This window comes from Ovis canadensis, chromosome X, assembly GCF_042477335.2.
Source record: "Ovis canadensis isolate MfBH-ARS-UI-01 breed Bighorn chromosome X, ARS-UI_OviCan_v2, whole genome shotgun sequence".
In the NCBI taxonomy this organism is placed as follows: Eukaryota; Metazoa; Chordata; class Mammalia; order Artiodactyla; family Bovidae; genus Ovis; species Ovis canadensis.
Window position 1 is genome coordinate 51093075 of NC_091727.1, and position 24730 is coordinate 51117804.

General features: G+C 37.0%; 1 protein-coding gene across 2 annotated transcripts in view; it reads right to left on the reverse strand.

The window, feature by feature from the left end:
- Positions 1–2911: 2911 nt before the first annotated feature.
- RRAGB (Ras related GTP binding B) overlaps positions 2912–24730 on the reverse strand; it is a 39738-nt gene continuing 17919 nt past the window's right edge. For both annotated transcript variants that reach the window (XM_070291559.1, XM_070291558.1), the window contains 6 exons: positions 20420–20642; positions 17853–17948; positions 15553–15675; positions 8812–8903; positions 7392–7507; positions 2912–3436 (listed from right to left, as the gene is read on the reverse strand). In XM_070291559.1, coding sequence (XP_070147660.1) covers positions 3339–3436; positions 7392–7507; positions 8812–8903; positions 15553–15675; positions 17853–17948; positions 20420–20642 — 748 coding nt within the window. In that variant the 3' untranslated portion in view covers positions 2912–3338. The remainder of the gene's footprint in view (positions 3437–7391; positions 7508–8811; positions 8904–15552; positions 15676–17852; positions 17949–20419; positions 20643–24730) is intronic.

Below are 24730 nucleotides of genomic sequence, written 5' to 3' on the forward strand. Positions count from 1 at the left end.
TCTAAGGCATTGAGACAAAAGTCACCAGAGAGCCTCCTCTGATTCACTAACAGTTAGCACTACCAATGGAAGAAGCCCACTGTACTTCCAATCTGACCAGATCCTACAATTCCTAATCTGTGTCCTCAAAAAGCTCATGGTCACCAGCAATATTTTTATCCACATAGATTAGAGGGACAGCTGTGACAAAGACTTACTTTCAGGTCACTGGCCTCAGAGGCAGGCAGCCAAGAGAGTGACCTCTAGCCTGAGGGGCATTCCTGGAGCTAGAGCTGCATCTCACTCCCAAATGTGCTCTTATAACTTTCAGCTAAGTAAAAGTACACAGCAACAGCATGGATCACAACTCCCTTGAAAGTCTATGACCCAATAGATTAGGTTAGTAGTTCTGATTTCCCACACAATTATGAAATGGTCAAAGAGACCAGGAAAAGATGACCCAGAAAGGAAAGTTTGTTCCACACGCTTTGCCCATTTCTGGCTGCTCCCCTCGCAGGGACGTTGAGTGTCTCTTGACATTGGTAGATCAGTATAAACACCCAACAAGGCTCTCCTTTTTGGGGCTGCCTTCAGTCATTCTGAAGCACCATGAAACCACAGAGCAGGGCTCCTCACTTGGTTCACACAGGGCATATCATTCATTCACACAAGCACACCATAGAGTTAGTGAAGCAAAAGGAGAAATGTATACTGAGAAAGCAGAGAGGCTAGAGCCCTTGAGTGTTCTTACTTTGTCCTGAAGATTCAAGATGAGCCCCCAAGATGATAGCTCACAGTGAATGATGTCGGATTTGTGATGTCTGAAGAAGATTTAGCTCTGGGACCAGGGACCAGACTCAAGAGCTTTTGTATAGCAGAGTTTTATTAAAGTATGAAAAGGGACAGAGAAAGCTTCTGACATAGACATCAGAAGGGGGACAGAGAGTGCCCCCCAGCACCAGTGTTTTTTATCTGTAATCCTCCAAGTGGTTCTGATGCATGCTCAAGACCATTGCCCTATCCTACTAAAATAGCTAACAAGGCCTATAAAAAGAATTAATTCACTGTATCACTAAACTCATAAGTTTTACATCATTAGTTTTGATTTCTTCTCTCCAACTCTTTCTGTGTACATGTCTTCACTGTCCACTTGTGTTATTTCAGTTTCTAAGTGGCACATCTTTGGGCAAATATCTCAAAACATTTTTTTCTTATCTTCAGTGACAAAGAAGACCAGCTGTTCATTACCATTAGGATTAAGTCAAATCATAACCTTATTTTTCTAACCTTTCATAATTTTATACATCCTTTAAGTTCAAGTTATAACTAGAATCGAGAAAAGGTTGAATGAAGAGCAAACAAAGTAATCATGTAACAGCTTTTTCTGGTGCTCAACTAATTGAATATCTATATATCTATATCTAGGGCTTCCCTGGTAGCTCAGCTGGTAAGTAATGTCTGCAATGTGGGAGACCTATATCTACCTTCCAAAGGAGAGAAAAAAAAAACCAAAACAAAACACTTTTGGGTGTTTTCCTTCAAATCTCGCAAAGGATAAGGAGAACATGCCAAATCATTAGTCACAGAACAGACTCCCTCTTCACTTGCTCTTTTCATTTTCCTAGATATTAATAGGACAAATAATCTAGAACATCAAACTTAAACTCTTCTTCTATAGAAGATTAATGCAACTGTTGATAAAATTAATCTCATAAGATTCTTTTAAGAATTTACATTTTTAATCTACATAATGACAGCATGTTCTTTGCTACTCAGTAAAAACTCTATTTATATCCATTGGGGACAATAAGATGAGGAAAGATGAGGTTCTGGCTGTCTGGAAGAAGTTTCTTCATGAAATAAAATTGAGATGAATCTACTGTGCTGTAGATTCCCTAAATGCTTTTGTGTTCTGTTTCAGTTCTATACAAACTGAAAAAGTTACGGCTTTGAGTAATTCTAGTCAGGACATGACTGAGCGACTTTACTTTCACTTTTCACTTTCATGCATTGGAGAAGGAAATAGCAACCCACTCCAGTATTCTTGCCTGGAGAATCACAGGGACGGTGGAGCCTGGTGGGCTGCCATCTATGGGGTCGCACAGAGTCAGACATGACTAAAGCGACTTAGCAGTAGCAGCAGTTGGTGTTGCCAGGCTCTTCTCCCAGTTCACAATGGGTCATCTTTTCCTTGGGAATGAAGTCAAATAAAGCCCCACCTTGAATGAGGTTTTATAATAATACTTAATGAGTATAATGGGCTTCCCTGGTGGCTCAGACGGTAAAGCGTCTGCCTGCAACGCGGGAGACCTGGGTTCGATTCCTGGGTTGGGAAAATCCCGTGGAGAAGGAAATGGCAATCCACTCCAGCACTCTTGCCTGGAAAATCCCATGGATGGAGGAGCCTGATAGGCTACAGTCTATGGGGTCGCAAAGAGTTGGACACGACTGAGTGACTTCACTTTCACTTTCTTTCATTTTAATGAGGATAATGAAAGCACATCCCATTAGGTATTATGGAATATATAAATTAACCATTCTTGGGCCTCATAGAAAGAAGACTTACATCTCATAAATACTATCTATTTCCCCTCAACTTTTAATTCATTCCTTCTCTAGTTGCATCTTGAAACAAACTTTCAGCACACTTCAGGCCTGGATTACTACCTGTTTCTCCAGCTGCCATCAGTCAGCCCACAGGTTAACTTTCTTTCAAAATTCCTTTGCCATTTCCTATCATATTATATCAAAACTCTTCTGCCTAGCTTTAAGGCTATCATTTGGCTCATCCTTCCCAACCAACTTTATTTTATACTATTTCCCAAACAGCAAGTCTTCTTCCCCTAGGTTAACTGTGAAATTCATTTTCTTTTTCTTAGGGAAAAGCTGAAGAAACAAGGGAAAGAAAAAAAAGAAAAGAATGTTACTGAAATCTGTAATAGCAAAACTTTATTTATAATTGCATTTAAGGAATATTTTTAGTGCATGCTGAGAAAACAGTAATATTCCAAACATATAGGTTACTATCTGATGAGGAATATAAGATGATGCTGGAAAAGGCTTCGGCATACACAACAACTGAAACCAGGTTACTAGAACACTTACACTATTAGAACATTGTTATCAGAACACTTACATATCACCTACTTTTATGTCACACCACATTCATAGACAGTTTATCTTCTAACTTCTTACAGGCTATTTGAGTAAATAGCATTCAAGGTTATACATGAAGACTGGGGAGTAGAGAAGAAATGCAGAAGTGATAAGCATCACAACATTTCAGAGCCTATATATACTAATACAACATTAAGAAATAGTATTCCATTTATTTTTCTGAAACAGCATTTGGCAATGTTTTAACGCATGAGAAGACACTGCTTTGGCCCATCCACTCTTTCCAGCTTTTCAAAGTGTTTCCTGGCATTGCGAATATTGATCAGAGTAGCTGCAGAAGCTGAGGATGGAGTAGGGAAGATATCCAACACAGTTAGTACAAATAGCCAAAGGAATATATTACTAGTAAAAAAAAAAATGAAAGAGAGCCAAATTCCTCAATTTATGTCACAGAGAACCTATGTCCCAAGTTAATCAGAGTTTAATTTTTCTGAGTAAAAGATTTATTTATATTCTAAACATAATATTTTCAAAATAAATTTTCAAACTTGTTTAGTTTGGGGCTAATAGTAAAACATTATCTTCTGCTATATTCTAATATTACCCTAAGATAGATAATTTAACAGATAATTTAAATTTCTGGGAACATCCTAGAAATACTGCTAGAACCTGTATTTTAACAGTTGTGATTGATATAGCTATTATGGCATGGAGGCACCAAATATCTCTCTCTATGCCCCTAACAAAAATATGGGTGTACAGTATTTAGAAATATACAATGACATATAAAATGGTTCAACAACGAAAAGTTCAGAGCTTAGAGTGACTAGTCCTTTAAAAATATACCCCATGTGGAGCACAAGTCATACATTTGAGTTTGTTTTCTTTAAAATCCCCAGATTTAGTAATTTGATTTTTTGAAGCTCCCATGAAGAAAAATATAATACCCTAGAGTCTAAATTATTTCTAAACTTCAAAATATAAATTGATTAAAAAAATTATTTATCATTAGACAGAATGTGGTCCAATGGAGAAGGGAATGGCAAACCACTTCAGTATTCTTGCCTTGAGAACCCCATGAACAGTAGGAAAAGGCAAAATGATAGCATACTAAAAGAAGAACTCCTCAGGTTGGTAGATGCCCAATATGCTACTGGAGATTACTGGAGAAATAACTCCAGAAAGAATGAAGGGATGGAGCCAAAGCAAAAAGAATACCCAGTTGTGGATGTGACTGGTGAAAGAAGCAAGGTCTGGTGTGTTAGAGAGCAATATTGCATGGAATGTTAGGCCCATGATTCAAGGCAAATTGGAAGTGGTCAAACAGGAGATGGCAAGAGTGAACGTCAACATTCTAGTAGTCAACGAACTAAAATGGAATGGAATGGGTGAATTTAACTCAGATGACCATTATATCTACTACTGTGGGCAGGAATCCCTTAGAAGAAATGGAGTAGCCATCATGGTCAATAAGAGAGTCCGAAATGCAGTACTTGGATGCAATCTCAAAAACGACAGAATGATCTCTGTTCATTTCCAAGGCAAACCATTCAATATCAAGCCTATGCCCCAACCAGTAATGCTGAAGAAGCTGAAGTTGAACAGTTCTATGAAGACCTTAAAAGACCTTCTAGAATTAACACCCAAAAAAGATGTCCTTTTCATTATAGCAGACTGGAATGCAAAAGGAGGAAGTCAAGAAACACCTGGAATAACAGGCAAATTTGGCCTTGGAGTACAGAATGAAGCAGGGCAAAGGCTAATAGACTTTTGCCAAGAGAACGCACTGGACATAGCAAGCACCCTTTCCCAACAACACAAGAGAAGACTCTACACATGGACATCACCAGATGGTCAACACCAAAATCAGATTCATTATATTCTTTGCAGCCAAAGATGGAGAAGCTCTATACAGTCAGCAAAAACAAGACCGGGAGCTGACTGTGGCTCAGATCATGAACTCCTTATTGCCAAATTCAGACTTAAATTGAAGAATGTGGGGAAAACCACTAGACTATTCAGGTACGATCTAAATCAAATCCCTTATGATTATACAGTGGAAGTAAGAAATAGATTTAAGGGAGCAGATCTGATAGGGTGCCTGATGAACCATGGACGGAGGTTCGTGACACTGTACAGGAGACAGGGATCAAGACCATCCCCATGGAAAAGAAATGCAACAAAGTAAAATGGCTGTCTGGGGAGGCCTTACAAATGGCTGTGAAAAGAAGAGAAGTGAAAGGCAAAAGAGCAAAGGAAAGATATAAGCATCTGAATGCAGAGTTCCAAAGAACAGCAAGGAGAGATAAGAAAGCCTTCTTCAGTGATCAATGCAAGAAATAGAGGAAAACAACAGAATGGAAAAGACTAGATCTCTTCAAGAAAATTAAAGATACCAAGGGAATATTTCATGCAAAGATGGGCTTGATAAAGGACAGAAATGGTATGGACCTAACAGAAACAGAAGATATCAAAAAGAGGTGGCAGGAATACACAGAAGAATTGTACAAAAAAGATCTGCATGACCCAGATAATCACAATGGTGTGATCACTCACCTAGAGCCAGATATCCTAAAATGTGAAATCAAGTGGGACATAGAAAGCATCACTACGAACAAAGCTACTGGAGGTGATGGGATTCCAGTTGAACTATTTTAAATCCTGAAAGGTGATGCTGTGAAAGTGCTGCACTCAATATGCCAGCAAATTTGGAAAACTCAGCAGTGGCCACAGGACTGGAAAAGGTCAGTTTTCATTCCAATCCCAAAGAAAGGCAATGCCAAAGAATGCTCAAACTACTGCACAATTGCACTCATCTCACATGCTAGTAAACTAATGCTCAAAATTCTCCAAGCCAGGCTTCAGCAATATGTGAACCGTGAACTTCCTGATGTTCAAGCTGGTTTTAGAAAAGGCAGAGGAACCAGAGATCAAATTGCCAACATCCACTGGATCATCAAAAAAGCAAGAGAGTTCCAGAAAAATATCGATTTCTGCTTTATTGACTATGCCAAAGCCTTTGACTATGTGGATCACAACAAACTGTGGAAAATTCTGAAAGAGATGGGAATACCAGACCACCTGACCTGCCTCTTGAGAAACCTATATGCAGGTCAGGAAGCAACAGTGAGAACTGGACTTGGAACAACAGGCTGGTTCCAAATAGGAAAAGGAGTATGTCAAGGCAGTATATTGTCACCCTGCTTATTTAACTTCTCTGCAGAGTACATCATGAGAAATGGTGGGCTGGAAGAAGCACAAGCTGGAATCAAGATTGCTGGGAGAAATATCAATAACCTCAGATATGCAGATTATACCACCCTTATGGCGGAAAGTGAAGAGGAACTAAAAAGCCTCTTGATGAAAGTGAAAGAGGAGGGTTGAGAAAGTTGGCTTAAAGCTCAATATTCAGAAAACCAAGATCATGGCATCTGGTTCCATGACTTCATGGCAAATAGATGGGGAAACAGTGTCAGACTTTATTTTTTGGGCTTCAAAATCACTGCAGATGGTGATTGCGGCCATGAAATTAAAAGATGCTTACTCCTTGGAAGGAAAGTTATGACCAACCTAGACAGCATATTAAAAAGCAGAGACATTACTTTGCCGACTAAAGTCTGTCTAGTCAAGGGTATGGTTTTTCCTGTGGTCATGTGTGGATGTGAGAGTTGGACTATGAAGAAAGTTGAGCCCGAAGAATTGATGCTTTTGAACTGTGGTGTTGGAGAAGACTCTTGAGAGTCCCATGGACTTCAAGGAGATCCACCCAGTTCATTCTAAAGGAGATCAGTCCTGGGTGCTCATTAGAAGAAGTGATCCTGAAGCTGAAACTCCAATACTTTGGCCACCTCATGAGAAGATTTGACTCTTTGGAAAAGGCCCTGATGCTGGGAGGGATTGGGGGCAGGAGGGAAGGGGACAAGAGAGGATGAGATGGCTGGATGGCATCTTCGACTCAACAGACACGAGTTCGAATAAACTCCGGGAGTTGGTGATGGACAGAGTGGCCTGGCATGCTGCAATTCATGGAGTTGCAAATAGTTACACACGACTGAGCGACTGAACTGAACTGATTTACCATTAGTACTAATTTATTTTCATTGTGGTAAAATACACATAAAATGAAATTTACCCTTTTAACCACTGTTAAATGTATAGGTCAGTGGCACTAAGTACATTCACAGGGTTGTGCACTATAAAATAGTTTTTAGTATCTTTAATAATGTACAACTTCTAAAGCAATTAGTTTAAAGAATATGTGGCTTTGAATCTATGTCAGCTAAGTATAAACTTACGAATAGATGGATCAGACATCACGACCATCACATAAGTGTTGGATGTAAAAATGTCAATGAAAGCAGCAAAGTTAGAGTTCCTGACTTCCATGCTCTGGAAAGAGGCAGCTAGCTTGCTATAGGAGAAAGGGGAAAAGTGAGTAAAGGACATAAAATAACAGTAATATCAGACATTCTTATCTTTCATATTAACATTTGCATACCATTATATCTCATCCATCACCTCATTAAGACAGTTAATCACTAATCTCACTTTGTTTTCCAAGGAAACTCTAATGCCAAATTTAACATGTCTTGGAAAGTGGCCTTGACAGAAAGCAGATTAGGACTTGACAGTGACTGTGAAGTGAAAAGTGGGCTTAGACCTAGATTCATGTTGCCAAAGATTTCTCTAATATTTAAGCTTATTCAGTTGAAATTTTCCTATCATTGAGATTAACAACCATACCTTTTGAATATTAGTTATGTTGAAATTCCATCTTTGAAAACAAAAAGAGCAATAATATTTATAAGCCATTTACAATTTCTTCTTTAAAAATGTTGGTATAAACATACCAGAAAGTCTCAAAATATGCTAAAGCATTAAAGGGATTACTTACACTTATTCTATTGTCTGAATATCAAAGTTTTACCACAATAAGAATTTTGATTATTAAATCTTTACTAGATTATAATGTTCAGCCATTCCTACTTCCTACATTCACAATGCTAAGATTCACACTAGATTTAAACAAAGCTGAGACAATATAATCAGACATTTTTAGATGCTCTTCTTTGTACCATTCCTGAAATCAGTACCACACTATTTTTATTATTGTAGTTTTATAGTAAATCTTGGTATTTGATAAGGTAACCCTCCTTCTCTTTTTTCAAAACTCTCTTGGACATCGTCTGTTTATTTCTTCCCAAATAGTAAAAAACATCTTGAAAGGGTACTCAGCTTAGATATTTTTCATATGCTTCTTCTGCATCAGTTGATTTTGCATTAAAGGATACTGTCTTTCACTTCAGTCAAGAAGTTTAGAGTTGAGTTTTTGTCTTGCTTTAAAATTCTGTTTATTTATTTTGGCTGTGTTGGGTCTTCATTGCTGCACAGGCTTTTCTCTAGCTAGGGGAGTGGGGGCTATTCTCTAGTTGCAGTGCATGGGCTTCTCATTGTGGTGGCCTCTCTTGTTGTGGAGTATAGGTTTAGTTGCTTTGTGGCCTGTGGGATCTTCCCAGATCAGGCATCGAACCCACATCTCCTGCATTGGCAGGCAGATTCTTTACCATTGAGTCACCAGGGAAGCCCCAAATTTGTTTTTAATATGAGGGACTATGCTGAATAGAGAACTGGAGTCTACTAAAGGTATTTGAACCTCTCAAATATGACCATTTTTTCCTGAGATAAATATTGAATACATCACACAAGATCTCTTACCTGCAGCTCAGCTTAAATTGCTTAATAATGTTGCTGATTTTCTCGAATCTGTGGGCATCGCGCTGTTCTTTACACTGATAGTGAGAAATCACCTACAAAAAAGAGCAATGCCCTTTCAATCCATGCAGCATTGTCATATCACCCTCTACTACTCCTCAAGCCATTACATTCATCAGTCTCTTGATCACCTTGATTTTCAGGGTAGTTAGCAACTGGCTTTACTGTCTTTATTGCTCTGTCCCATTTTCTATCAGCATTTTGGATAAATTCAACATCCCTAAGGATGACCCATCCAGTAATATTTGGTTATAATTTTATTAGAACATTTAAGTATTATCTATTTTGCTTCACTGCTAGCCTTTCTCACTTATTTTAAATATTCATCTTATTTCAATATTTCACAGAATGGTTGTTGATTCAAACAAAGTACAAATCAAAAAGGAAAAATGAATAAAAATTCTTAGCTGTTCTTGAGGTATACTTAATGTACTTAATTTTAATGAAGGCTATAACCAAGTGATTTTTGGTATTATATTTTAAAATCTTAACTGATTGATTCTAACCTCTGAGGAAGTACTATTCATAAATGAAAAATAAACCTATTCATGATGGACACCAATGCCAGCTGAAAATGCATCCCCTAACACTTTCAGATTAATAAAACCACAAAAGTATTCCCCACAGGCTGATGTTAAGTTTCTAGTAGGAAGCAAAACTGAGTCATTTGCCAGAAGAAAATTCACAGGGCAATTCCCTGAAATTTCAAAAACATAATTCCTAGACCAATGGTGGACTAGATTCCTGTTGCTTGACTTCAAGCACCTCAGTGAAAATGGTCAAAGCACCTAAACACAGTCCTCAAGAGAAACCAAAAGCTACTTGTTATTGGTGAAAAACAGAGTTCATATTAAATTAACCCCTATGATCATACGTGGTAGATGTGGCAGGAAAATACCACTAAGCAGGATTCCATCATGCCATGTGTATCAAGACAGACAAAAGCTCACTTGCTTACTGCTATTCACACTAGTGGGAAAGACAGGACTCAGGATAATGAACTTCCCAGCAAGTGACCCCTGCCTATGGGATGAAGCAGAAGACACTGATTAGGTCTTGTTGCCTCAGCTGTACCAGTTAGCAGGAAGAACGACTACCAAGTATGCTGCCATTAAAAACAATATTTCTACAAATTTAAGAGGAAAAACTGCACCTGCATTCTCTGCACTCTGTTGGTTGTAATAAGAAAAGAAACCAATGTTTGACAGTTTGTCAGCTATATGCTAAACTTTGTACTAGGATTTAATGTTACCATGATAGCATATTCAAAAGCAGAGACATTACTTTGCCAACTAAGGTCCATCTAGTCAAGGCTATGGCTTTTCCTGTGGTCATGTATGGATGTGAGAGTTGGACTGTGAAGAAGGCTGAGTACTGAAGAATTGATGCTTTTGAACTGTGGTGTTGGAAAAGACTCTTGAGAGTCCCTTGGACTGCAAGGAGATCCAACCAGTCTATTCTGAAGGAGATCAGCCCTGGGATTTCTTTGGAAGGAATGATGCTAAAGCTGAAACTCCAGTACTTGGCCACCTCATGTGAAGAGTTGACTCATTGGAAAAAACTCTGATGCTGGGAGGGATTGGGGGCAGGAGGAGAAGGGGACGACAGAGGATGAGATGGTTGGATGGCATCACGGACTCGATGGACGTGAATCTGAGTGAACTCCAGGAGTTGGTGATGGACAGGGAGGCCTGGCATGCTGCGATTCATGGGGTTGCAAAGAGTCGGACACGATGGAGCAACTGAACTGAACTGAACTGAACTGTCCTATTTTAAACCACATACAAATTATGATATAGTTATTATCTCTATTTTATAAAAGGGGAACCAAACTCAGATTAAAATATGTGCCTATCATATATATGTTGTTTACAAGAGATCCACTTCAGATCTAGGGACACAAAGAGACTAACAGTAAGGGGGTAGAAAAATATATTCCATGCAATTGAAATCAAAAGAAAGCTGGAATAACAATACTCATATCAGACAAAATAGACTTTAAAATAAACTGTTATAATACACAAAGGAGAACACTACAAAATGATCAAGGGGTCACTCCAAGAAGAATACATAACAATTGTAAAAATATATGCACCCAACATAGGGGCACCTTAATATATAAGGCAAATACTATATGTCAAAACCAATACAATATTGTAAAGTAATTAACTTCCAATTAAAGTAAATTTATATTAAAAAATTTAATTTAATTTAAAAAAAGAGAGTGACAGTAACACAAAAATATTAGGGGACTTTTAACACCACAATTTCATTAAGGACAGATCATCCAGACAGAAAAATCAATAAGGAAATGCAGGCCTGAAATGACACATTAGACCAGATGAACTTAACTGGTATTTATAGAGCTTTCCATCCAAAAGCAGCAGAATACACATTCTTCCCAAGTGCACATGGAACATTCTCCAGAAATGATCACATACTGGATCACAAAGTGAGCCCCACCAGGTAAATTTAATAAAATTGAAGTCATATCAAGCATCTTTTCCCACACAACACTATGAGGTTAGAAATTGATTATAAGAAAAGAAAACTAAAAAACACAAATACATGGAAGCTAAATAATATGCTACTAAACAACCAATGGATCACTGAAGAAATCAAAGAGGAAATAAAAAATACCTAGAGATAAATGAAAATGAAAGCATGATGATTCAAAACCTATGGTACACAACAAAAGCAGTTTTAAGAGGGAAGCTTATAGCAATATAATCTTATCTAGGAAACAAGAAAAATCTCAAATAAACAACCTAACCTTAAAGCAACTAGAGAAGAAGAATAAAACCCAAAGTTTAATAGAAGGAAAGAAATCATAAAGTTAGAACAGAAGTAAATGAAATAGAGATGAAGAAAACAATAGCAAAGATCAATGAAACTAGAGCTGGACCTTTGAAAAGATAAATAAACTTGACAAACCATTAGCCAGACTCATCATGAAAAAAAAGAGAAGAGGATTCAAATAAAATTAGAAATGAAAATGGAAAAGTTACATAGAGCTGATACCACAGAAATAAAAAGGACTGTAAGAGATGACTACAAGCAAATATATGCCAATAAAATGGAAAATCTGGAAGAAATGGACATGTTTCAGTACAACCTTCCAAGATTGAACTAAGAAGAAATAGAAAATATAAACAGACCAATCACAAGTAATGAAATTAAAATTGTGATTAAAAATCTTCCTACAAACAGAAGTCCAGGACTGGATGGTTTCACAGGTGATTTATATCAAACATTTAGAGAAGAGCTGATACCTATCACTCTCAAACTCTTCCAAAAAAACACAGAGGGTAGAATACTTCCAAACTCATCCTACAAGGCCACCATCACCCTGATACCAAAACTAGACAAAGATATCACAAAAAAAGAAAATTACATGCCAGTTACACTGATGAACACAGAAGCAAAACTCCTCAACAAATATTCTTTCAAGCTGGGAGTTTATTTGATTTCATCCCCTACAGAAAAGATGAGCCATTGTGAACTGGGAGAAATGGAGGTTGACAACACTAACTAGAACTACTCAAAGCCCTAACTTTTTCAGTTTCCACAGAACTGAAATAGAACACAAAAGCATTTAGGGAATCTACAGCATAGTAGACTCATCTCAATTTTCTTTTCTCTGTGTCATAAAGAAACTTCTTCCAGACTGCCAGAACCTCACTTTTCCTCATCTTACTGTCCTGAATAGCAAGCTTTTACTGAGTAGAAAAAACAAAGACACAGATGAAAGAAATCAAACATGACACAGATAGAAAGATACACCATGTTCTTGGATTGGAAAATGAATATTGTCATAATTACTATATTACCTAAGGCAATCTACAAATTAAACACAATCCCTATCAAATTACCAATGGCATTTTTTATAGAACCAGAACAAAAAAATCTTAAAATTTGTATGGAGAAACAAAATTCCCTGACTATCCAAAGCAATCTTGAATAAGAAAAGCAGAGCTGGAGGAATCAGGCTCCTTGACTTCAGACTATACTACAAAGCTACAGTAAATGAAACAGTATGGCACTGGCATGAAAATAGACATATAGATTAATGGAATAGACTAGAAAGCCCAGACGTAAATCCACGACCTATGACCAATTAATCTACAACAAAGGAGGCAAGACTATATAATGAAGAAAAGACAATCTCTTCAACAAATGGTTCTGGAAAAACCAGAGAGCTACATTTTTAAAATTAAATTAGAACATTCTTTATCATCATACACACAAAAACTCAAAATGGATTAATGACCTAAATGTTAGACTGGACAGTATAAGACTCTTGAGAGGAAAACATAGGCAAAACACTCTGACATAAATTGCATCAATATCTTTTTCAATCCATCTCCTAGACTAATAGAAATTAAACACAAACAAATGGGATTTAATTAAACTGAAAAGCCTTGCACAGTAAAGGAAACCATAAAGAAAGCAAAAAGATAACTCACAAAATGGGAGAAAATATTTGTAAACTATGCAGCTGACAATGAATTAATCTCCAGGCTTACAAACAGCTCATGTGGTTCTCAATATCAAAAAAACAAACAACACATTCAAAAACCAGGCAGAAGACCCAAATAGATATTTCTCCAAAGACATACAGATGGCCAAGAGGCACATGAAAAAATGCTCAACATGACTAATTATTAGAGAAATGCAAATCAAAACTATAAACAAGATGTCACCTCAAACCAGTCAGAATGGCCATCATGAAAAAAATCTACAAACAATAAATGCTGAAGAGGGTGTTGAGAGAAGGGAACTCTCCTACACTGTTGGTGAGAATTTAAGTTGGTACAGCCACTATGGAAAATAGTATGGAGGTTCTTTAAAAAACTAAAGCATGGTTGTCATATGATCCGGCAATACCACTCCTTGGCATATATCTCGATAAAAGTATAATTCAAAAATATACATGCATCTCTATGTTCACAGGAGCACTATTCACAAAAGCTAAGACATGGAAACAGCCTAAATGTTCACTGACAGTGAATGGATAAAGATGTGGTACATAAATATAATTGAATATTCAGTTCAGTTCATTTTAGTCGTTCAGTTGTGTCCTACTCTGTGACCCCATGAATCACAGCACGCCAGGCCTCCCTGTTCGTCACCAACTCCCAGAGTTTACTCAAACTCATGTCCATCGAGTCAGTGATGCCATCCAGCCATCTCATTCTCTGTCGCCCCTTTCTCCTCCTGCCCCCAATCCCTCCCAGCATTAGGGTCTTTTCCAATGAGTCAACTCTTCTCATGAGGTGGCCAAGTACTGGAATTTCAGCTTTAGTATCAGTCCTTCCAATGAACACCCAGGACTGATCTCCTTTAGAATGGACTGGCTGGATCTCCTTGCAGTCCAAGGGACTCTCAAGAGTCTTCTCCAACACCATAGTTCAAAAGCATCAGTTCTTCGGGGCTCAGCTTTCTTTACAGTCCAACTCTCACATCCATACATGACCACTGGAAAAACCATAGCCTTGACTAGACAGACATTTGTTGGCAAAGTAATGTCTCTGTATTTGAATATGCTATCAGCTTTCTTCACAGTTGAGTAACTGAATATTACTCAGCCATAGAAAAGAATGAAATAATGTCATTTGCAGCAACATAGACTGACCTAGAGATTATTATATTAAGTGATTAAGTGAAGTAAGCCAGAAAGAGAAAGATAAATGTCATATGACATCATTCATATATGGAATCTGAAAGAAATGATACAGATGAACTTGTTTGCAAGACAGAAACAGACTCACAGACTTAGAGAAGCAACATGTGATTGCCAGGGTGGACAGGTGGGTGTAGGGATAGATTGGGAGTCTGGGATTGACACATAGATGCTGCTATATTTTAGAATAGATGGCCAATGGGGACCTACTATATAACACAGGGAACTCTGCTCAATATTCTGTAATAACCTAAATGAGAAAATAACTTGAAAAAAAAAAGAATAGATCCATGTATATGTAAAAAAAGATGTATCTAAAATCACCAAGCTTTGGTAGAGCTCAGAAACAAATTTACTGTGAGCTATTCTTAGGGTTATATTTATGCAGCTGATCAGCAATTACTTATGCAGTTTTTGTGACATGTCAAATGAGTTTTCATTACTGTTATTAAACATTTTACTTATAAATATAATATTGGGTTTTTCATACTCCATCACAGCCATATACATAGTACGAGATATTATTAAGTTGAATTTATAAAAAAAAATAATGCCAACATACCTCTTTGCCCTTTCACCTCACCATCTGAACTCTTATCTATGTCACTGAGTTGACCATTACATCTCTTCCATGTTAAGTTTTAAACTATTTTGGAAAAAGGGGTGTGATGCAAGTTTTCTCAAAGGAAAATACCCATCATTTCATAATACCCATCATTTCAACGGGAAATAGGAATTATTTAAGACAAATGGACAATTATTAACAAAATAAATTTTATAGTAACAAATACCTGCAAATGTCTAAGTGCTACTAATTACTAAAGACCAACATACAAAAGAACTTCTTTCACGTTACTTGCTGACAATACTACTTCATAAATAAAGCTATGTATGCTGAAGTAATGACAAAGACAAAGCATCTTTCTGAAAGTGGCAACATATTCTCCATTGCTGAACAGAAGGTGAGTGTGAAATACATCTGCACAGCAGAAAGTTCTTACCAGAAAAGTGGCTCTCTCAAAGAGAAGTACTTCATCAGCCTCGATAATTTCAGCAAAATTCCTTAGGTTCATTTCCAGCTGCTGGACATTGGGGATCAGCTGATAAACAATGCTGGACCAAGCCTAACAGAACAGAAGCACAGTGCAATATTACTAACTGGTAAACAGGCCCAGATCTTTGCAAATGAGTAAGTATACTATGGGCTTCCCTGGTGGAAGTATACTATAATATATATGCAGGAAAATATAGTGATAATTGAGTCCTCAACAAATTCTAGTAACAAATATAACACAAATGAAATGAGAAAATGAAACTAATATTTTATTTTTGTTGTTCAGTTAGATTTTTAAAAGTTTCAAACACTTATGAAATGCTTCTTTCCACTGATAGTTAAACATCAACAAATACTTTAATTCAATCATATTGCCTTAGGGAAAGCTGAAAACTCTGATTTACTGGGCTAAAGAACTTTTAATCTAGTCATTCAAATAGATAAGACCAATAGTGTAGATCGCTCTTAAGATCAGAACCTAATATTTACATACATCCAATAATCAATTCAGTGTAAATACCAGAGCCACATAGAAAAATGGCCCCTCCCCTCAATGGGATAACATACAAGAGAAATTACAAGAGAAAATAGTGGCTTTATTTGAAAAGGCTTATTGTCAGCTGTATAAATTATTGATCTAATCAAATTAAAAATGGTCCACGTGTGTTTGCCTAAAACTGATTTCATCCAGAGGAGTATGACTATAATAGGAATTTAAATTAATCACACCCTCCCTCTATTTTCTTAAGGCTCTTTTATTTGAATTTTCATTATATTATTCCTTTCAATTTCATTCCAATTTGTCTGGTAGGGTGTATCATCTTCTCTCCCCTACTAGAGCACAGGAACCTGGTCTTAGTTATTTGTGTGTCCAACAGTATCAAGCAGATATGCAATGAGTGCTTGTAGGATAAAACTTAATAAATATAAAAAATTTATGTCAGCTCTATGTAACATTTATGTAAGAGATGTAAGAGCCATGTTTCTGTTCCAATTAGTTTTATTACTTAGGCATGGGGGTTCAGGTTCCAAGTTCCCAGGTCGGTGTTAATGTCACTGCTGAATTTACCTTGGAGAAGGCACCAAAGCTAACCACAGCAGAGACATTGTCACTCACAGCAGTGTTGTGATTAGCCAATTGTCTTTGGTCGTGTTATGTATTGCCATCCTTCACACCGCAGTTGGTTCTTATCAGTGCGTCATGTCCATCCTTATTCACGGTTACCTGTTCTATGGGAATAAGGCTTTGAGAGAAATTCGGCCCAAATTAATCTAGAACAGTATTTCCTAGACAGGTATCTCAAAATGATCTGTTATTAGAGTGAGGCTGGGTCAACATAATATTGGGAAAAATTAATTAGTTAAAAAAATAAATCAGTGGTTATGTTTTAAAGTCCAACTGTTTTTCTCCTTGGCAAATCAGGTTTCTGTGCTTTTGGTTGAAGATACTTGTCAGAAGCAGTTGATACTGAGGCTGTAGCTATGAGTCACTGAAAAGGATGCTTTCCTACCCAGACTTGTCAATGAATACCAGAAACAGTCTGAAGGAAAGGTCTGACCACAGAAGACCCCAAAGAAGCCAGTCTTTCAAATCACTAAATCACTGGGAGAAAGGGAGAAAGCAGGATAAGGAGCCTAATGTGCCAATGAGGTAATTTCAACTTCATCCATAACACAGCTATTATTGTAACCTTTACAACTACTATAAGCAGTGTGGTATCCATTCCAGCAATAGGAACAATTTCTTTGGTTGAAAGAATGCTAGTCTTTAATTTTGCATGAAAGTTGCAGCTATCATATTCTTGGAATAACACGTCTCATTCTAAGACTCCCTTTCCAATTTCTCCCCTAAATACTGTTCTTCTATTGCCATCCAAACTTAGACAGACTAGCTTATATCCTGTAGAGGTACCTGAATATTAGATACAGTTCCAATCAGCATTGAGACCAAAACAGGTCAAAATGGATGATGGCCAGTGAAACCTCTACTGTCATGAAGATCTGCATCAAATTAATCAGGACCAAACTGGGCTAATTCAGTGTGATCTGGTAGGTACGTCGACCCAACCTAAAATCAAAACCAAAATCTCTTAAGGTTAAGTTGGATATTTTTCAATGTATTGTAGATAATTTCTTCTTTTAGCTCAACACATCTAGATTGCTATGAAAGAGTCTAAAATCTTTTAGTTCTGATAATACCTTTCTAGCTTTTTTTCATGCTCTTTAAACTCAGGGAAACATACACACCTTATAGAGAGTTTCATCCCAGATAGATGTTCGGAAGCAAGAGCATTCCAATGGGCGAGACAAACGCCTCAGATCTTCTTCTCGCTCTTTAAAAATCTGAAGTAAAAATACCAATATACTGATCAGCATATAACAGCTCTCTTCTCTCACTGCAAAATCTGAGGTGTAATATTTCAAAATATTTTAAACAGAGATATTTCATTTTCCACCAGAGGAATTTTTAAATGTGTACCTTGCTTTACAGACTAGGATGGCAGAGATGCTTTCAGGTCAGGTCTAAAAAGTGCAACAGCTACTAGAATTCTTCAGGACTGTGCTGCTTATTCTGAGTACTCACTGAGAGTACTATGTTAGAAAATAAAATTCACCACATAGAGAAATCTTAATAAAGTATATCTAACATTCCAAATCACCCAAGCTGGGTTACTTTTAAGATATCCATACCAATATCAAGATTTTATAAATCAAAATACTTAAACTTGTATAGATATGTTTCTCTCTCATACACACAGGCATACATTCATACATATTATTTCTGTACAGGCTGTATTTATTTGGCTACATAGATATAACAACTCATTACACACAAATATACACACACACACACACACACACACCCATATGCACATGGAAAAACATCTATTTATACAAATATAAACAGATACACAGATATTTTCCAGAGCTTGCATGAGTGTATGTTCAACACTGTGATGGATAATTTTATATTACCAATTTGACTAGGCCATAGGACCCAAACATTTGGTTAAACACCAATTTAGATGTTGGTATGAAGATATTTTTGATGAGATTAATATTTAAATCAATAGACTTTCAGTAAAGCAGAGCCCCCTCCATAATATGAGTAGGCTTTATATAATTGGTTGAAGGCCTTAAGAGAAAAAGACTCCCATTTCCCAGGAAGAGGGAATTCTGCCTTCCAGACTGCCTTCTGACCCAAGCTTCAACATTGACTCTTTCCTGGGTTATCAGCCTGCCTGTAGATATCAGACTTGTCAACCTCTGCAATCATATGAGTCAATTCCTTAAAATTAATTCAGTCTCTCTCTTATTCTCAAATACTTCTTATTTGTTCTCTTTCTCTGAGGAACCTGCGTAATACACATATAAGGAAACACGAATGCATGTAAGAATTAAAGATTTTAAAATTTAAAAAATAAAAAACTAAAAATTAAAAAAAAAAATAAAGACATTTGGAATAAAAAAAAAAAAAGAAATTGCTATTCACAGAACGCCCTAGCCATTTTACTCTAAAACTTCCAAGTTTGAATCTTTAATGAAAGAGTATACTTCTGTTAATTAAGCTTAAATCCCACAAAGAACATTAATGTATCTTTGGGGATATTTGCATAAGCACTTAGAAAACATTAAGTTGATCACTAAAATTTATAAGTACTTAAAAAATCCATTGGAATGCTCTAGGATTTTCTGTGGTAAATTGGGCCAGGGAAACAAAACAGAAAACTCTAAACTAATAAACCCTCACAATCTTAAGGCCAAGCTACATACAGAATTTTCAGCGGAATTAAGAAAAAATTAATACTTAGTGAGAGGGAAAAGGAATTAGAAAGGATAGACACTCCAAAGTCCTTTACAGAGTCAAATACTGAACTGTCAAGTTGTTTCTAAAAGCCTGGAAGTTAACCCAGAAACAACAAAACATATGCAAATGCCAGAACACTGAAGGCAATCATATAACTAATTATGGAAAAAAGTATTCTTGACCACAGTTATTATCAAAAAAATTCTTAAGCTAAAGGGGATCCTTAGACTCCTAGGTTCCAACCCAAAGAGGAACTGTATTCTTCTATATCACCAGTATATTTTGAAACTGTTTTCCTCAACTTTATTTACTCTTGGAAATAGAGAATCTTCTCTTTCAGCTTAGACTTTAAAATCCAATCTTCTCATTTTATATTGAGCAAACTAATGCTGGACTGTATTTGTGACTTTCCAGTCCTGGGTTTCATAGCTACCTAGGAGTTTGCCCTTTCTACCGTGTCTTTTCTGGTTTAATATTTGTGTACTAATTTCCATGGTAGAAAAGAAGATAAATTAAAAAAAAAAAGAAAAGAAGATAAATATACCATATCAGTGCAATTATGAGCTCTTGGAATTGTGCCTAACACTGTGTAATTGGCATTTGAATTGGTGCATACCAGTTTCCTAGGTCAATCTAGAGACAGTTGTGAGCTTTCTTCATCTCAACGCTGGTAGGTCTTCTAGCCTTGAGAATAACTGTCTGTTCTGAAGGACAGTAAAACAAGGGCAGCAAATATATTTTAAAAATATATAAAGCTGCTTAGTGATATCATGTGGTTAGGATCCTTTCCTAAATTTGAACATTATTTGCTAAATGAACATTATCTTTCCCTTACGAGAGAAAGTTTGTTTGTAAGTGTTTTTAAAAACAGATGTCAACTTTATTTTGAAAGCCTATACTGGGATTTTTTTTTCCCTAAAAATGAATGGTACAAATTTCCCTATATCTCTACAAAAGAAGTTTACAAAGTACATCAATCATTTGGTACATCACCCTTTCTACTTACCAGGTCCCGTTGATCCTCCTGTACCAGATCCATTTTGTGCAACAAGCAAAAGATTTTGGCATCTGGAGAATTCTGCAGAATGGCCTCCAGGCATGATTGGTAATAGTGCATGTCCTTTTCCAGTTCGCGGCTTTCCACATCAAAGACATAAATCAAAACCTCCACATTTCGGAATATGTTGTCTCGTTGGCTAGTAAAATAATTTTCCATGAAGGTGTCCTGTCTAGGAGGTAAAAGAAAATCTAGGTAGTAAGCAAATATCACTTAATCACTCCTATTTATGATCTATTTTTGTTGGCTTAATCAATGTGAAAGATAATGCTAACATTTCAAATTAAAAGGCAAATGATAATAATAAATCAGGATGGGCTCACTTTCTTACTTATTAGGCCACACCTTGCACCACATTTTGCCCCCCTCCTTGCGTTCCAAATATATTTGACCTTCTGATAGTTCTAGAGGCCCATGGTCTATCCACCATGCTGTTCACTCTGTCTCACGTGTTTCATACTTTTACATCTAATTAATGGTTACTTTTTCCATTGGATTTCAGTATAATCCATACTTCCTCACAGAAACCATCCCTGCCCTCACTGACTTGGACAAATCCAGTCACCACAGACCCTTATACCAACACACTGGTCTTATTTGTAACACTCACCACAAGTGTGATATTACACATATTTGTGTGAGTTAATTCAGTTCAGTTCAGTCGCTTAGTCATGTCTGACTCTTTGCAACCCCATGAATCACAGCACGCCAGGCCTTGCTATCCATCACCAACTCCCAGAGTTCACTCAGACTCACGTCCATCGAGTCAGTGATGCCATCCAATCATCTCATCCTCTGTCGTCCCCTTCTCCTCCTGCCCCCAATCCCTCCCAGCATCAGTCTTTTCCCATGAGTCAACTCTTCGCATGAGGTGGCCAAAGTACTGGAGTTTCAGCTTTAGCATCATTCCTTCCAAAGAAATCCCAGGGCTGATCTCCTTCAGAATGGAATGGTTGGATCTCCTTGCAGTCCAAGGGACTCTCAAGAGTCTTTTCCAATACCACAGTTCAAAAACATCAATTCTTCAGTACTCAGCCTTCTTCACAGTCCAACTCTCACAGTCATACATGACCACTGGAAAAACCATAGCCTTGACTAGATGGACCTCAGTCAGCAAAGTAATGTCTCTGCTTTTGAATATGCTATCTAGGTTGGCCGTAACTTTTCTTCCAAGGAGTAAGTGTCTTTTAATTTCATGGCTGCAATCACTATCTGCAGTGATTAGTGGCATTCAATTCCCTAGACAGCAGGCTCCATGAAAGCAAGAACTATGGCCATTACTATTTGACATGGTTTCTCAGCTTTTAGCACAGAGCTTAGCATAGAACAACTACCACAGAGTAGCTGTTCAATGAATATTTACATGAATAACTAGTCAAATATTCTAAACTATAGGAAAATGGCTCCAAGTTAATATTTTAGTAGATTTTTCTCTTTGCTTCTTAGGCTATATGCAGCTTTCCAAGAAATTTTCAATTACCAGCTACTAGAAGAAAACAGTAGTCTTTTGTCCTGAACAACAACAATAACAACAACAACAAAAATCAAGGAATAGTATCAACAACATGGTAGCATGAAAAGCTACCTTTGTCTCTCCCCTTTAATCTACAATCAGTAAAACATTTACAACTCAGCAAAGCTAGAGAATTCCACACACCCTCACCTCTAAAGGTGGATGGACTGGAATAGATAAAGGAGGCAGAACCTAAGGAACAGTAAAAGCATTACCTGCATTTCTGACTCTCTAATCAGGGCAGCTAAGCCCACAGACCCATATAACCTGGCAGCAGCAGGGTAGGCAGTGCACACAACTCCAGCCTCCTGGCTGGAGTGACACCTATGACCACAAGTAGTGGGAATGGGGGCTGGGGCCCTGTGTCTCCAGCTCCCTGTTCTTCCCCAGTAGCAGCAGAGCCTATGAACCTTAGAAAACCAGATAGGGAAGAGGTACTGGTATGAACTTGGCTCCCCCTCCCCCTCCCCCCTGCAGTGGCAGAGCCTATGACTCAGAGGATACTGGAAGCAAGGGAAGAATCACCATCCAGGTACACCAAGAAGCTTCTGCCAGTTAAACAGGCAGAAGCAAGGTGCCAATGAATCTGAAAATACAAGAAGTGATAATGAGCACAAGAGCAGGGGGCACACTTCTGACAGAGATAGCTCAGGTAAGAGAAACGAAAAACTTACACTGAAGTGCCACCTATGGAAAAAGAAAAGACCTCTGATTTCTAACTTGTTCCATATCACATGCTCTGTCAGAAGAAACATCAGGAAAAACTATAGTAACATTACACCACAAAAAGAAAATAGCAATTCTCCAGAAATTAAACATAAAGTCAAAGAATAATGTGATCTGATAGAGAATTTAAAATAGCTATCATGATAAAACTCAACAAGCTACAAAAACTCAGAAAGGCACTCCAATGAGCTTAGGAATAAAACTAATAAACAGAAATGCTTTACCAAAAAGATTGAAACTTTAAGAAAGAACTAAAATTCTGGAGCTGAAAACTCATAATAAATGAGATGAAGACTGCATTAAAAAGCACTGGAAATAAAGCAGACCATATGAAAGAGAGAATTAGCAAGTATGAAGACAGAAATCTAAGATGCAGAACAATGAGGAAATTCTATAAGAGCTATCTGACTCTTTTAGGTAGGGCAACATTAGGATAGTGGATATCCCAGAGGGAGAAGGGAGCAGAGTTTATAAAAGTTGAGGGAGTTTATCAATACTAGAGCTGCCTTACAAGAGATGCTGAACAGAGTTCTTATACCAGAAACAAAAAGACAAAAGTACACGAAACTTGGCATAAATAAAGTGATAAATGCATTTCCTCAATGGCTCAGTGGTAAAGAATCCACTTGCAATGCAGAAGACGTGGGTTTGATCTGCAGGTCAGGAAGATCCCCTGAAAAAGGAAATGGCAACTCACTCCAGGATTTTTGCCTAAGAAATCTCATGGACAGAGGAGCCTGGAGGGCTACAGTCCAAAAGGTTATAAAGAGTTGGACACAACTCAGCATGAGCATGAGAAGGTGACAGAATCAGAAAATTGCAACTGTCAGAACAGGTTTTTAAATGCTTTATTATAGCATAAAGGTTAAAAAGGGAGAAAATGCAAAAAAAAAAAAAAGGCAAAAAAACCCCAAAACTATAGCTACTTTAATTTGGTAACAAACTCACAATATAAAAAGGGGAAGTTTGAGACAACAAAAACACAAAAGAAGAAGAGGAAAACAATGTAGTTAAATGAAAATAAGATGCTATTAACAGAACAAGGACTACTTATCTATGTGATATTTGATATACACTTCATGGTAACTGGAAGACATTAATCTAAAATGGAGACACAAAACATACAAAAAGAGGAAACAGAGGAAAATATCAGAAAACTACCAACCAAAAATGGCAGACAGAAACACAAGGAAAATAAACAATAAAAATATAGAGCAAGTAGAAAACAAAAGACAAAATGGCAGTACTAAGTCCTCATCCATCAATAATCACCCAAAATGTAAGTGAACTGAATTTACATGAAAAGATACAGAACAGCTGGATGAGTTATAAAGTAAGACCCATATTAAAAAGTCAGAAACAAAAGATACCATAAAAATACAAATGATGAGAATAACAAAAGATACCATAGAAGTACAAAGGATTGTAAGAGAATATTCCAACAAATTGGGCAGCCTAGAAAAAAAATGGACAAAATCTTAGAATCATAAAACCTTCTAAGACTGAACCATGAAGAAATAGACAATTCAAACAGGCTGACCACTAGCACAGAGGTTGAAACAGTAATCAAAAAACTACCAAAAAACAAAAGCCCAGGACAAGATGGCTTCAGATGAATTCCACCAAACATTCAAGGAAGATTTAATAGCTACCCTTCTCAAACTACTCTAATAAATTGAAGAGAAGGGAACACTTCCTAACTCATTTTATGAAGCTAATATCACCCTAATACCAAATCAGACAAAGCCAACACACACAAAAGGAAAATTGCAAACAAGTATCTCTGATGCACATAGATGCAAAAATCGTCAACAAAATAACAGCAAACCAAATATAATACATTAAAAGGATCATGCACCATGATCAGTGGGATTTACTCTAGGGAAACATGGATGTTTCAACACCTGCAAATCAATCCATATGATATACTACATTAATAAAATGAAGCATAAAAATTATATGATTATTTCAGTAACTGCGGAGAAAGCATTTGACAAAATTCAACATACATTTATGATAAA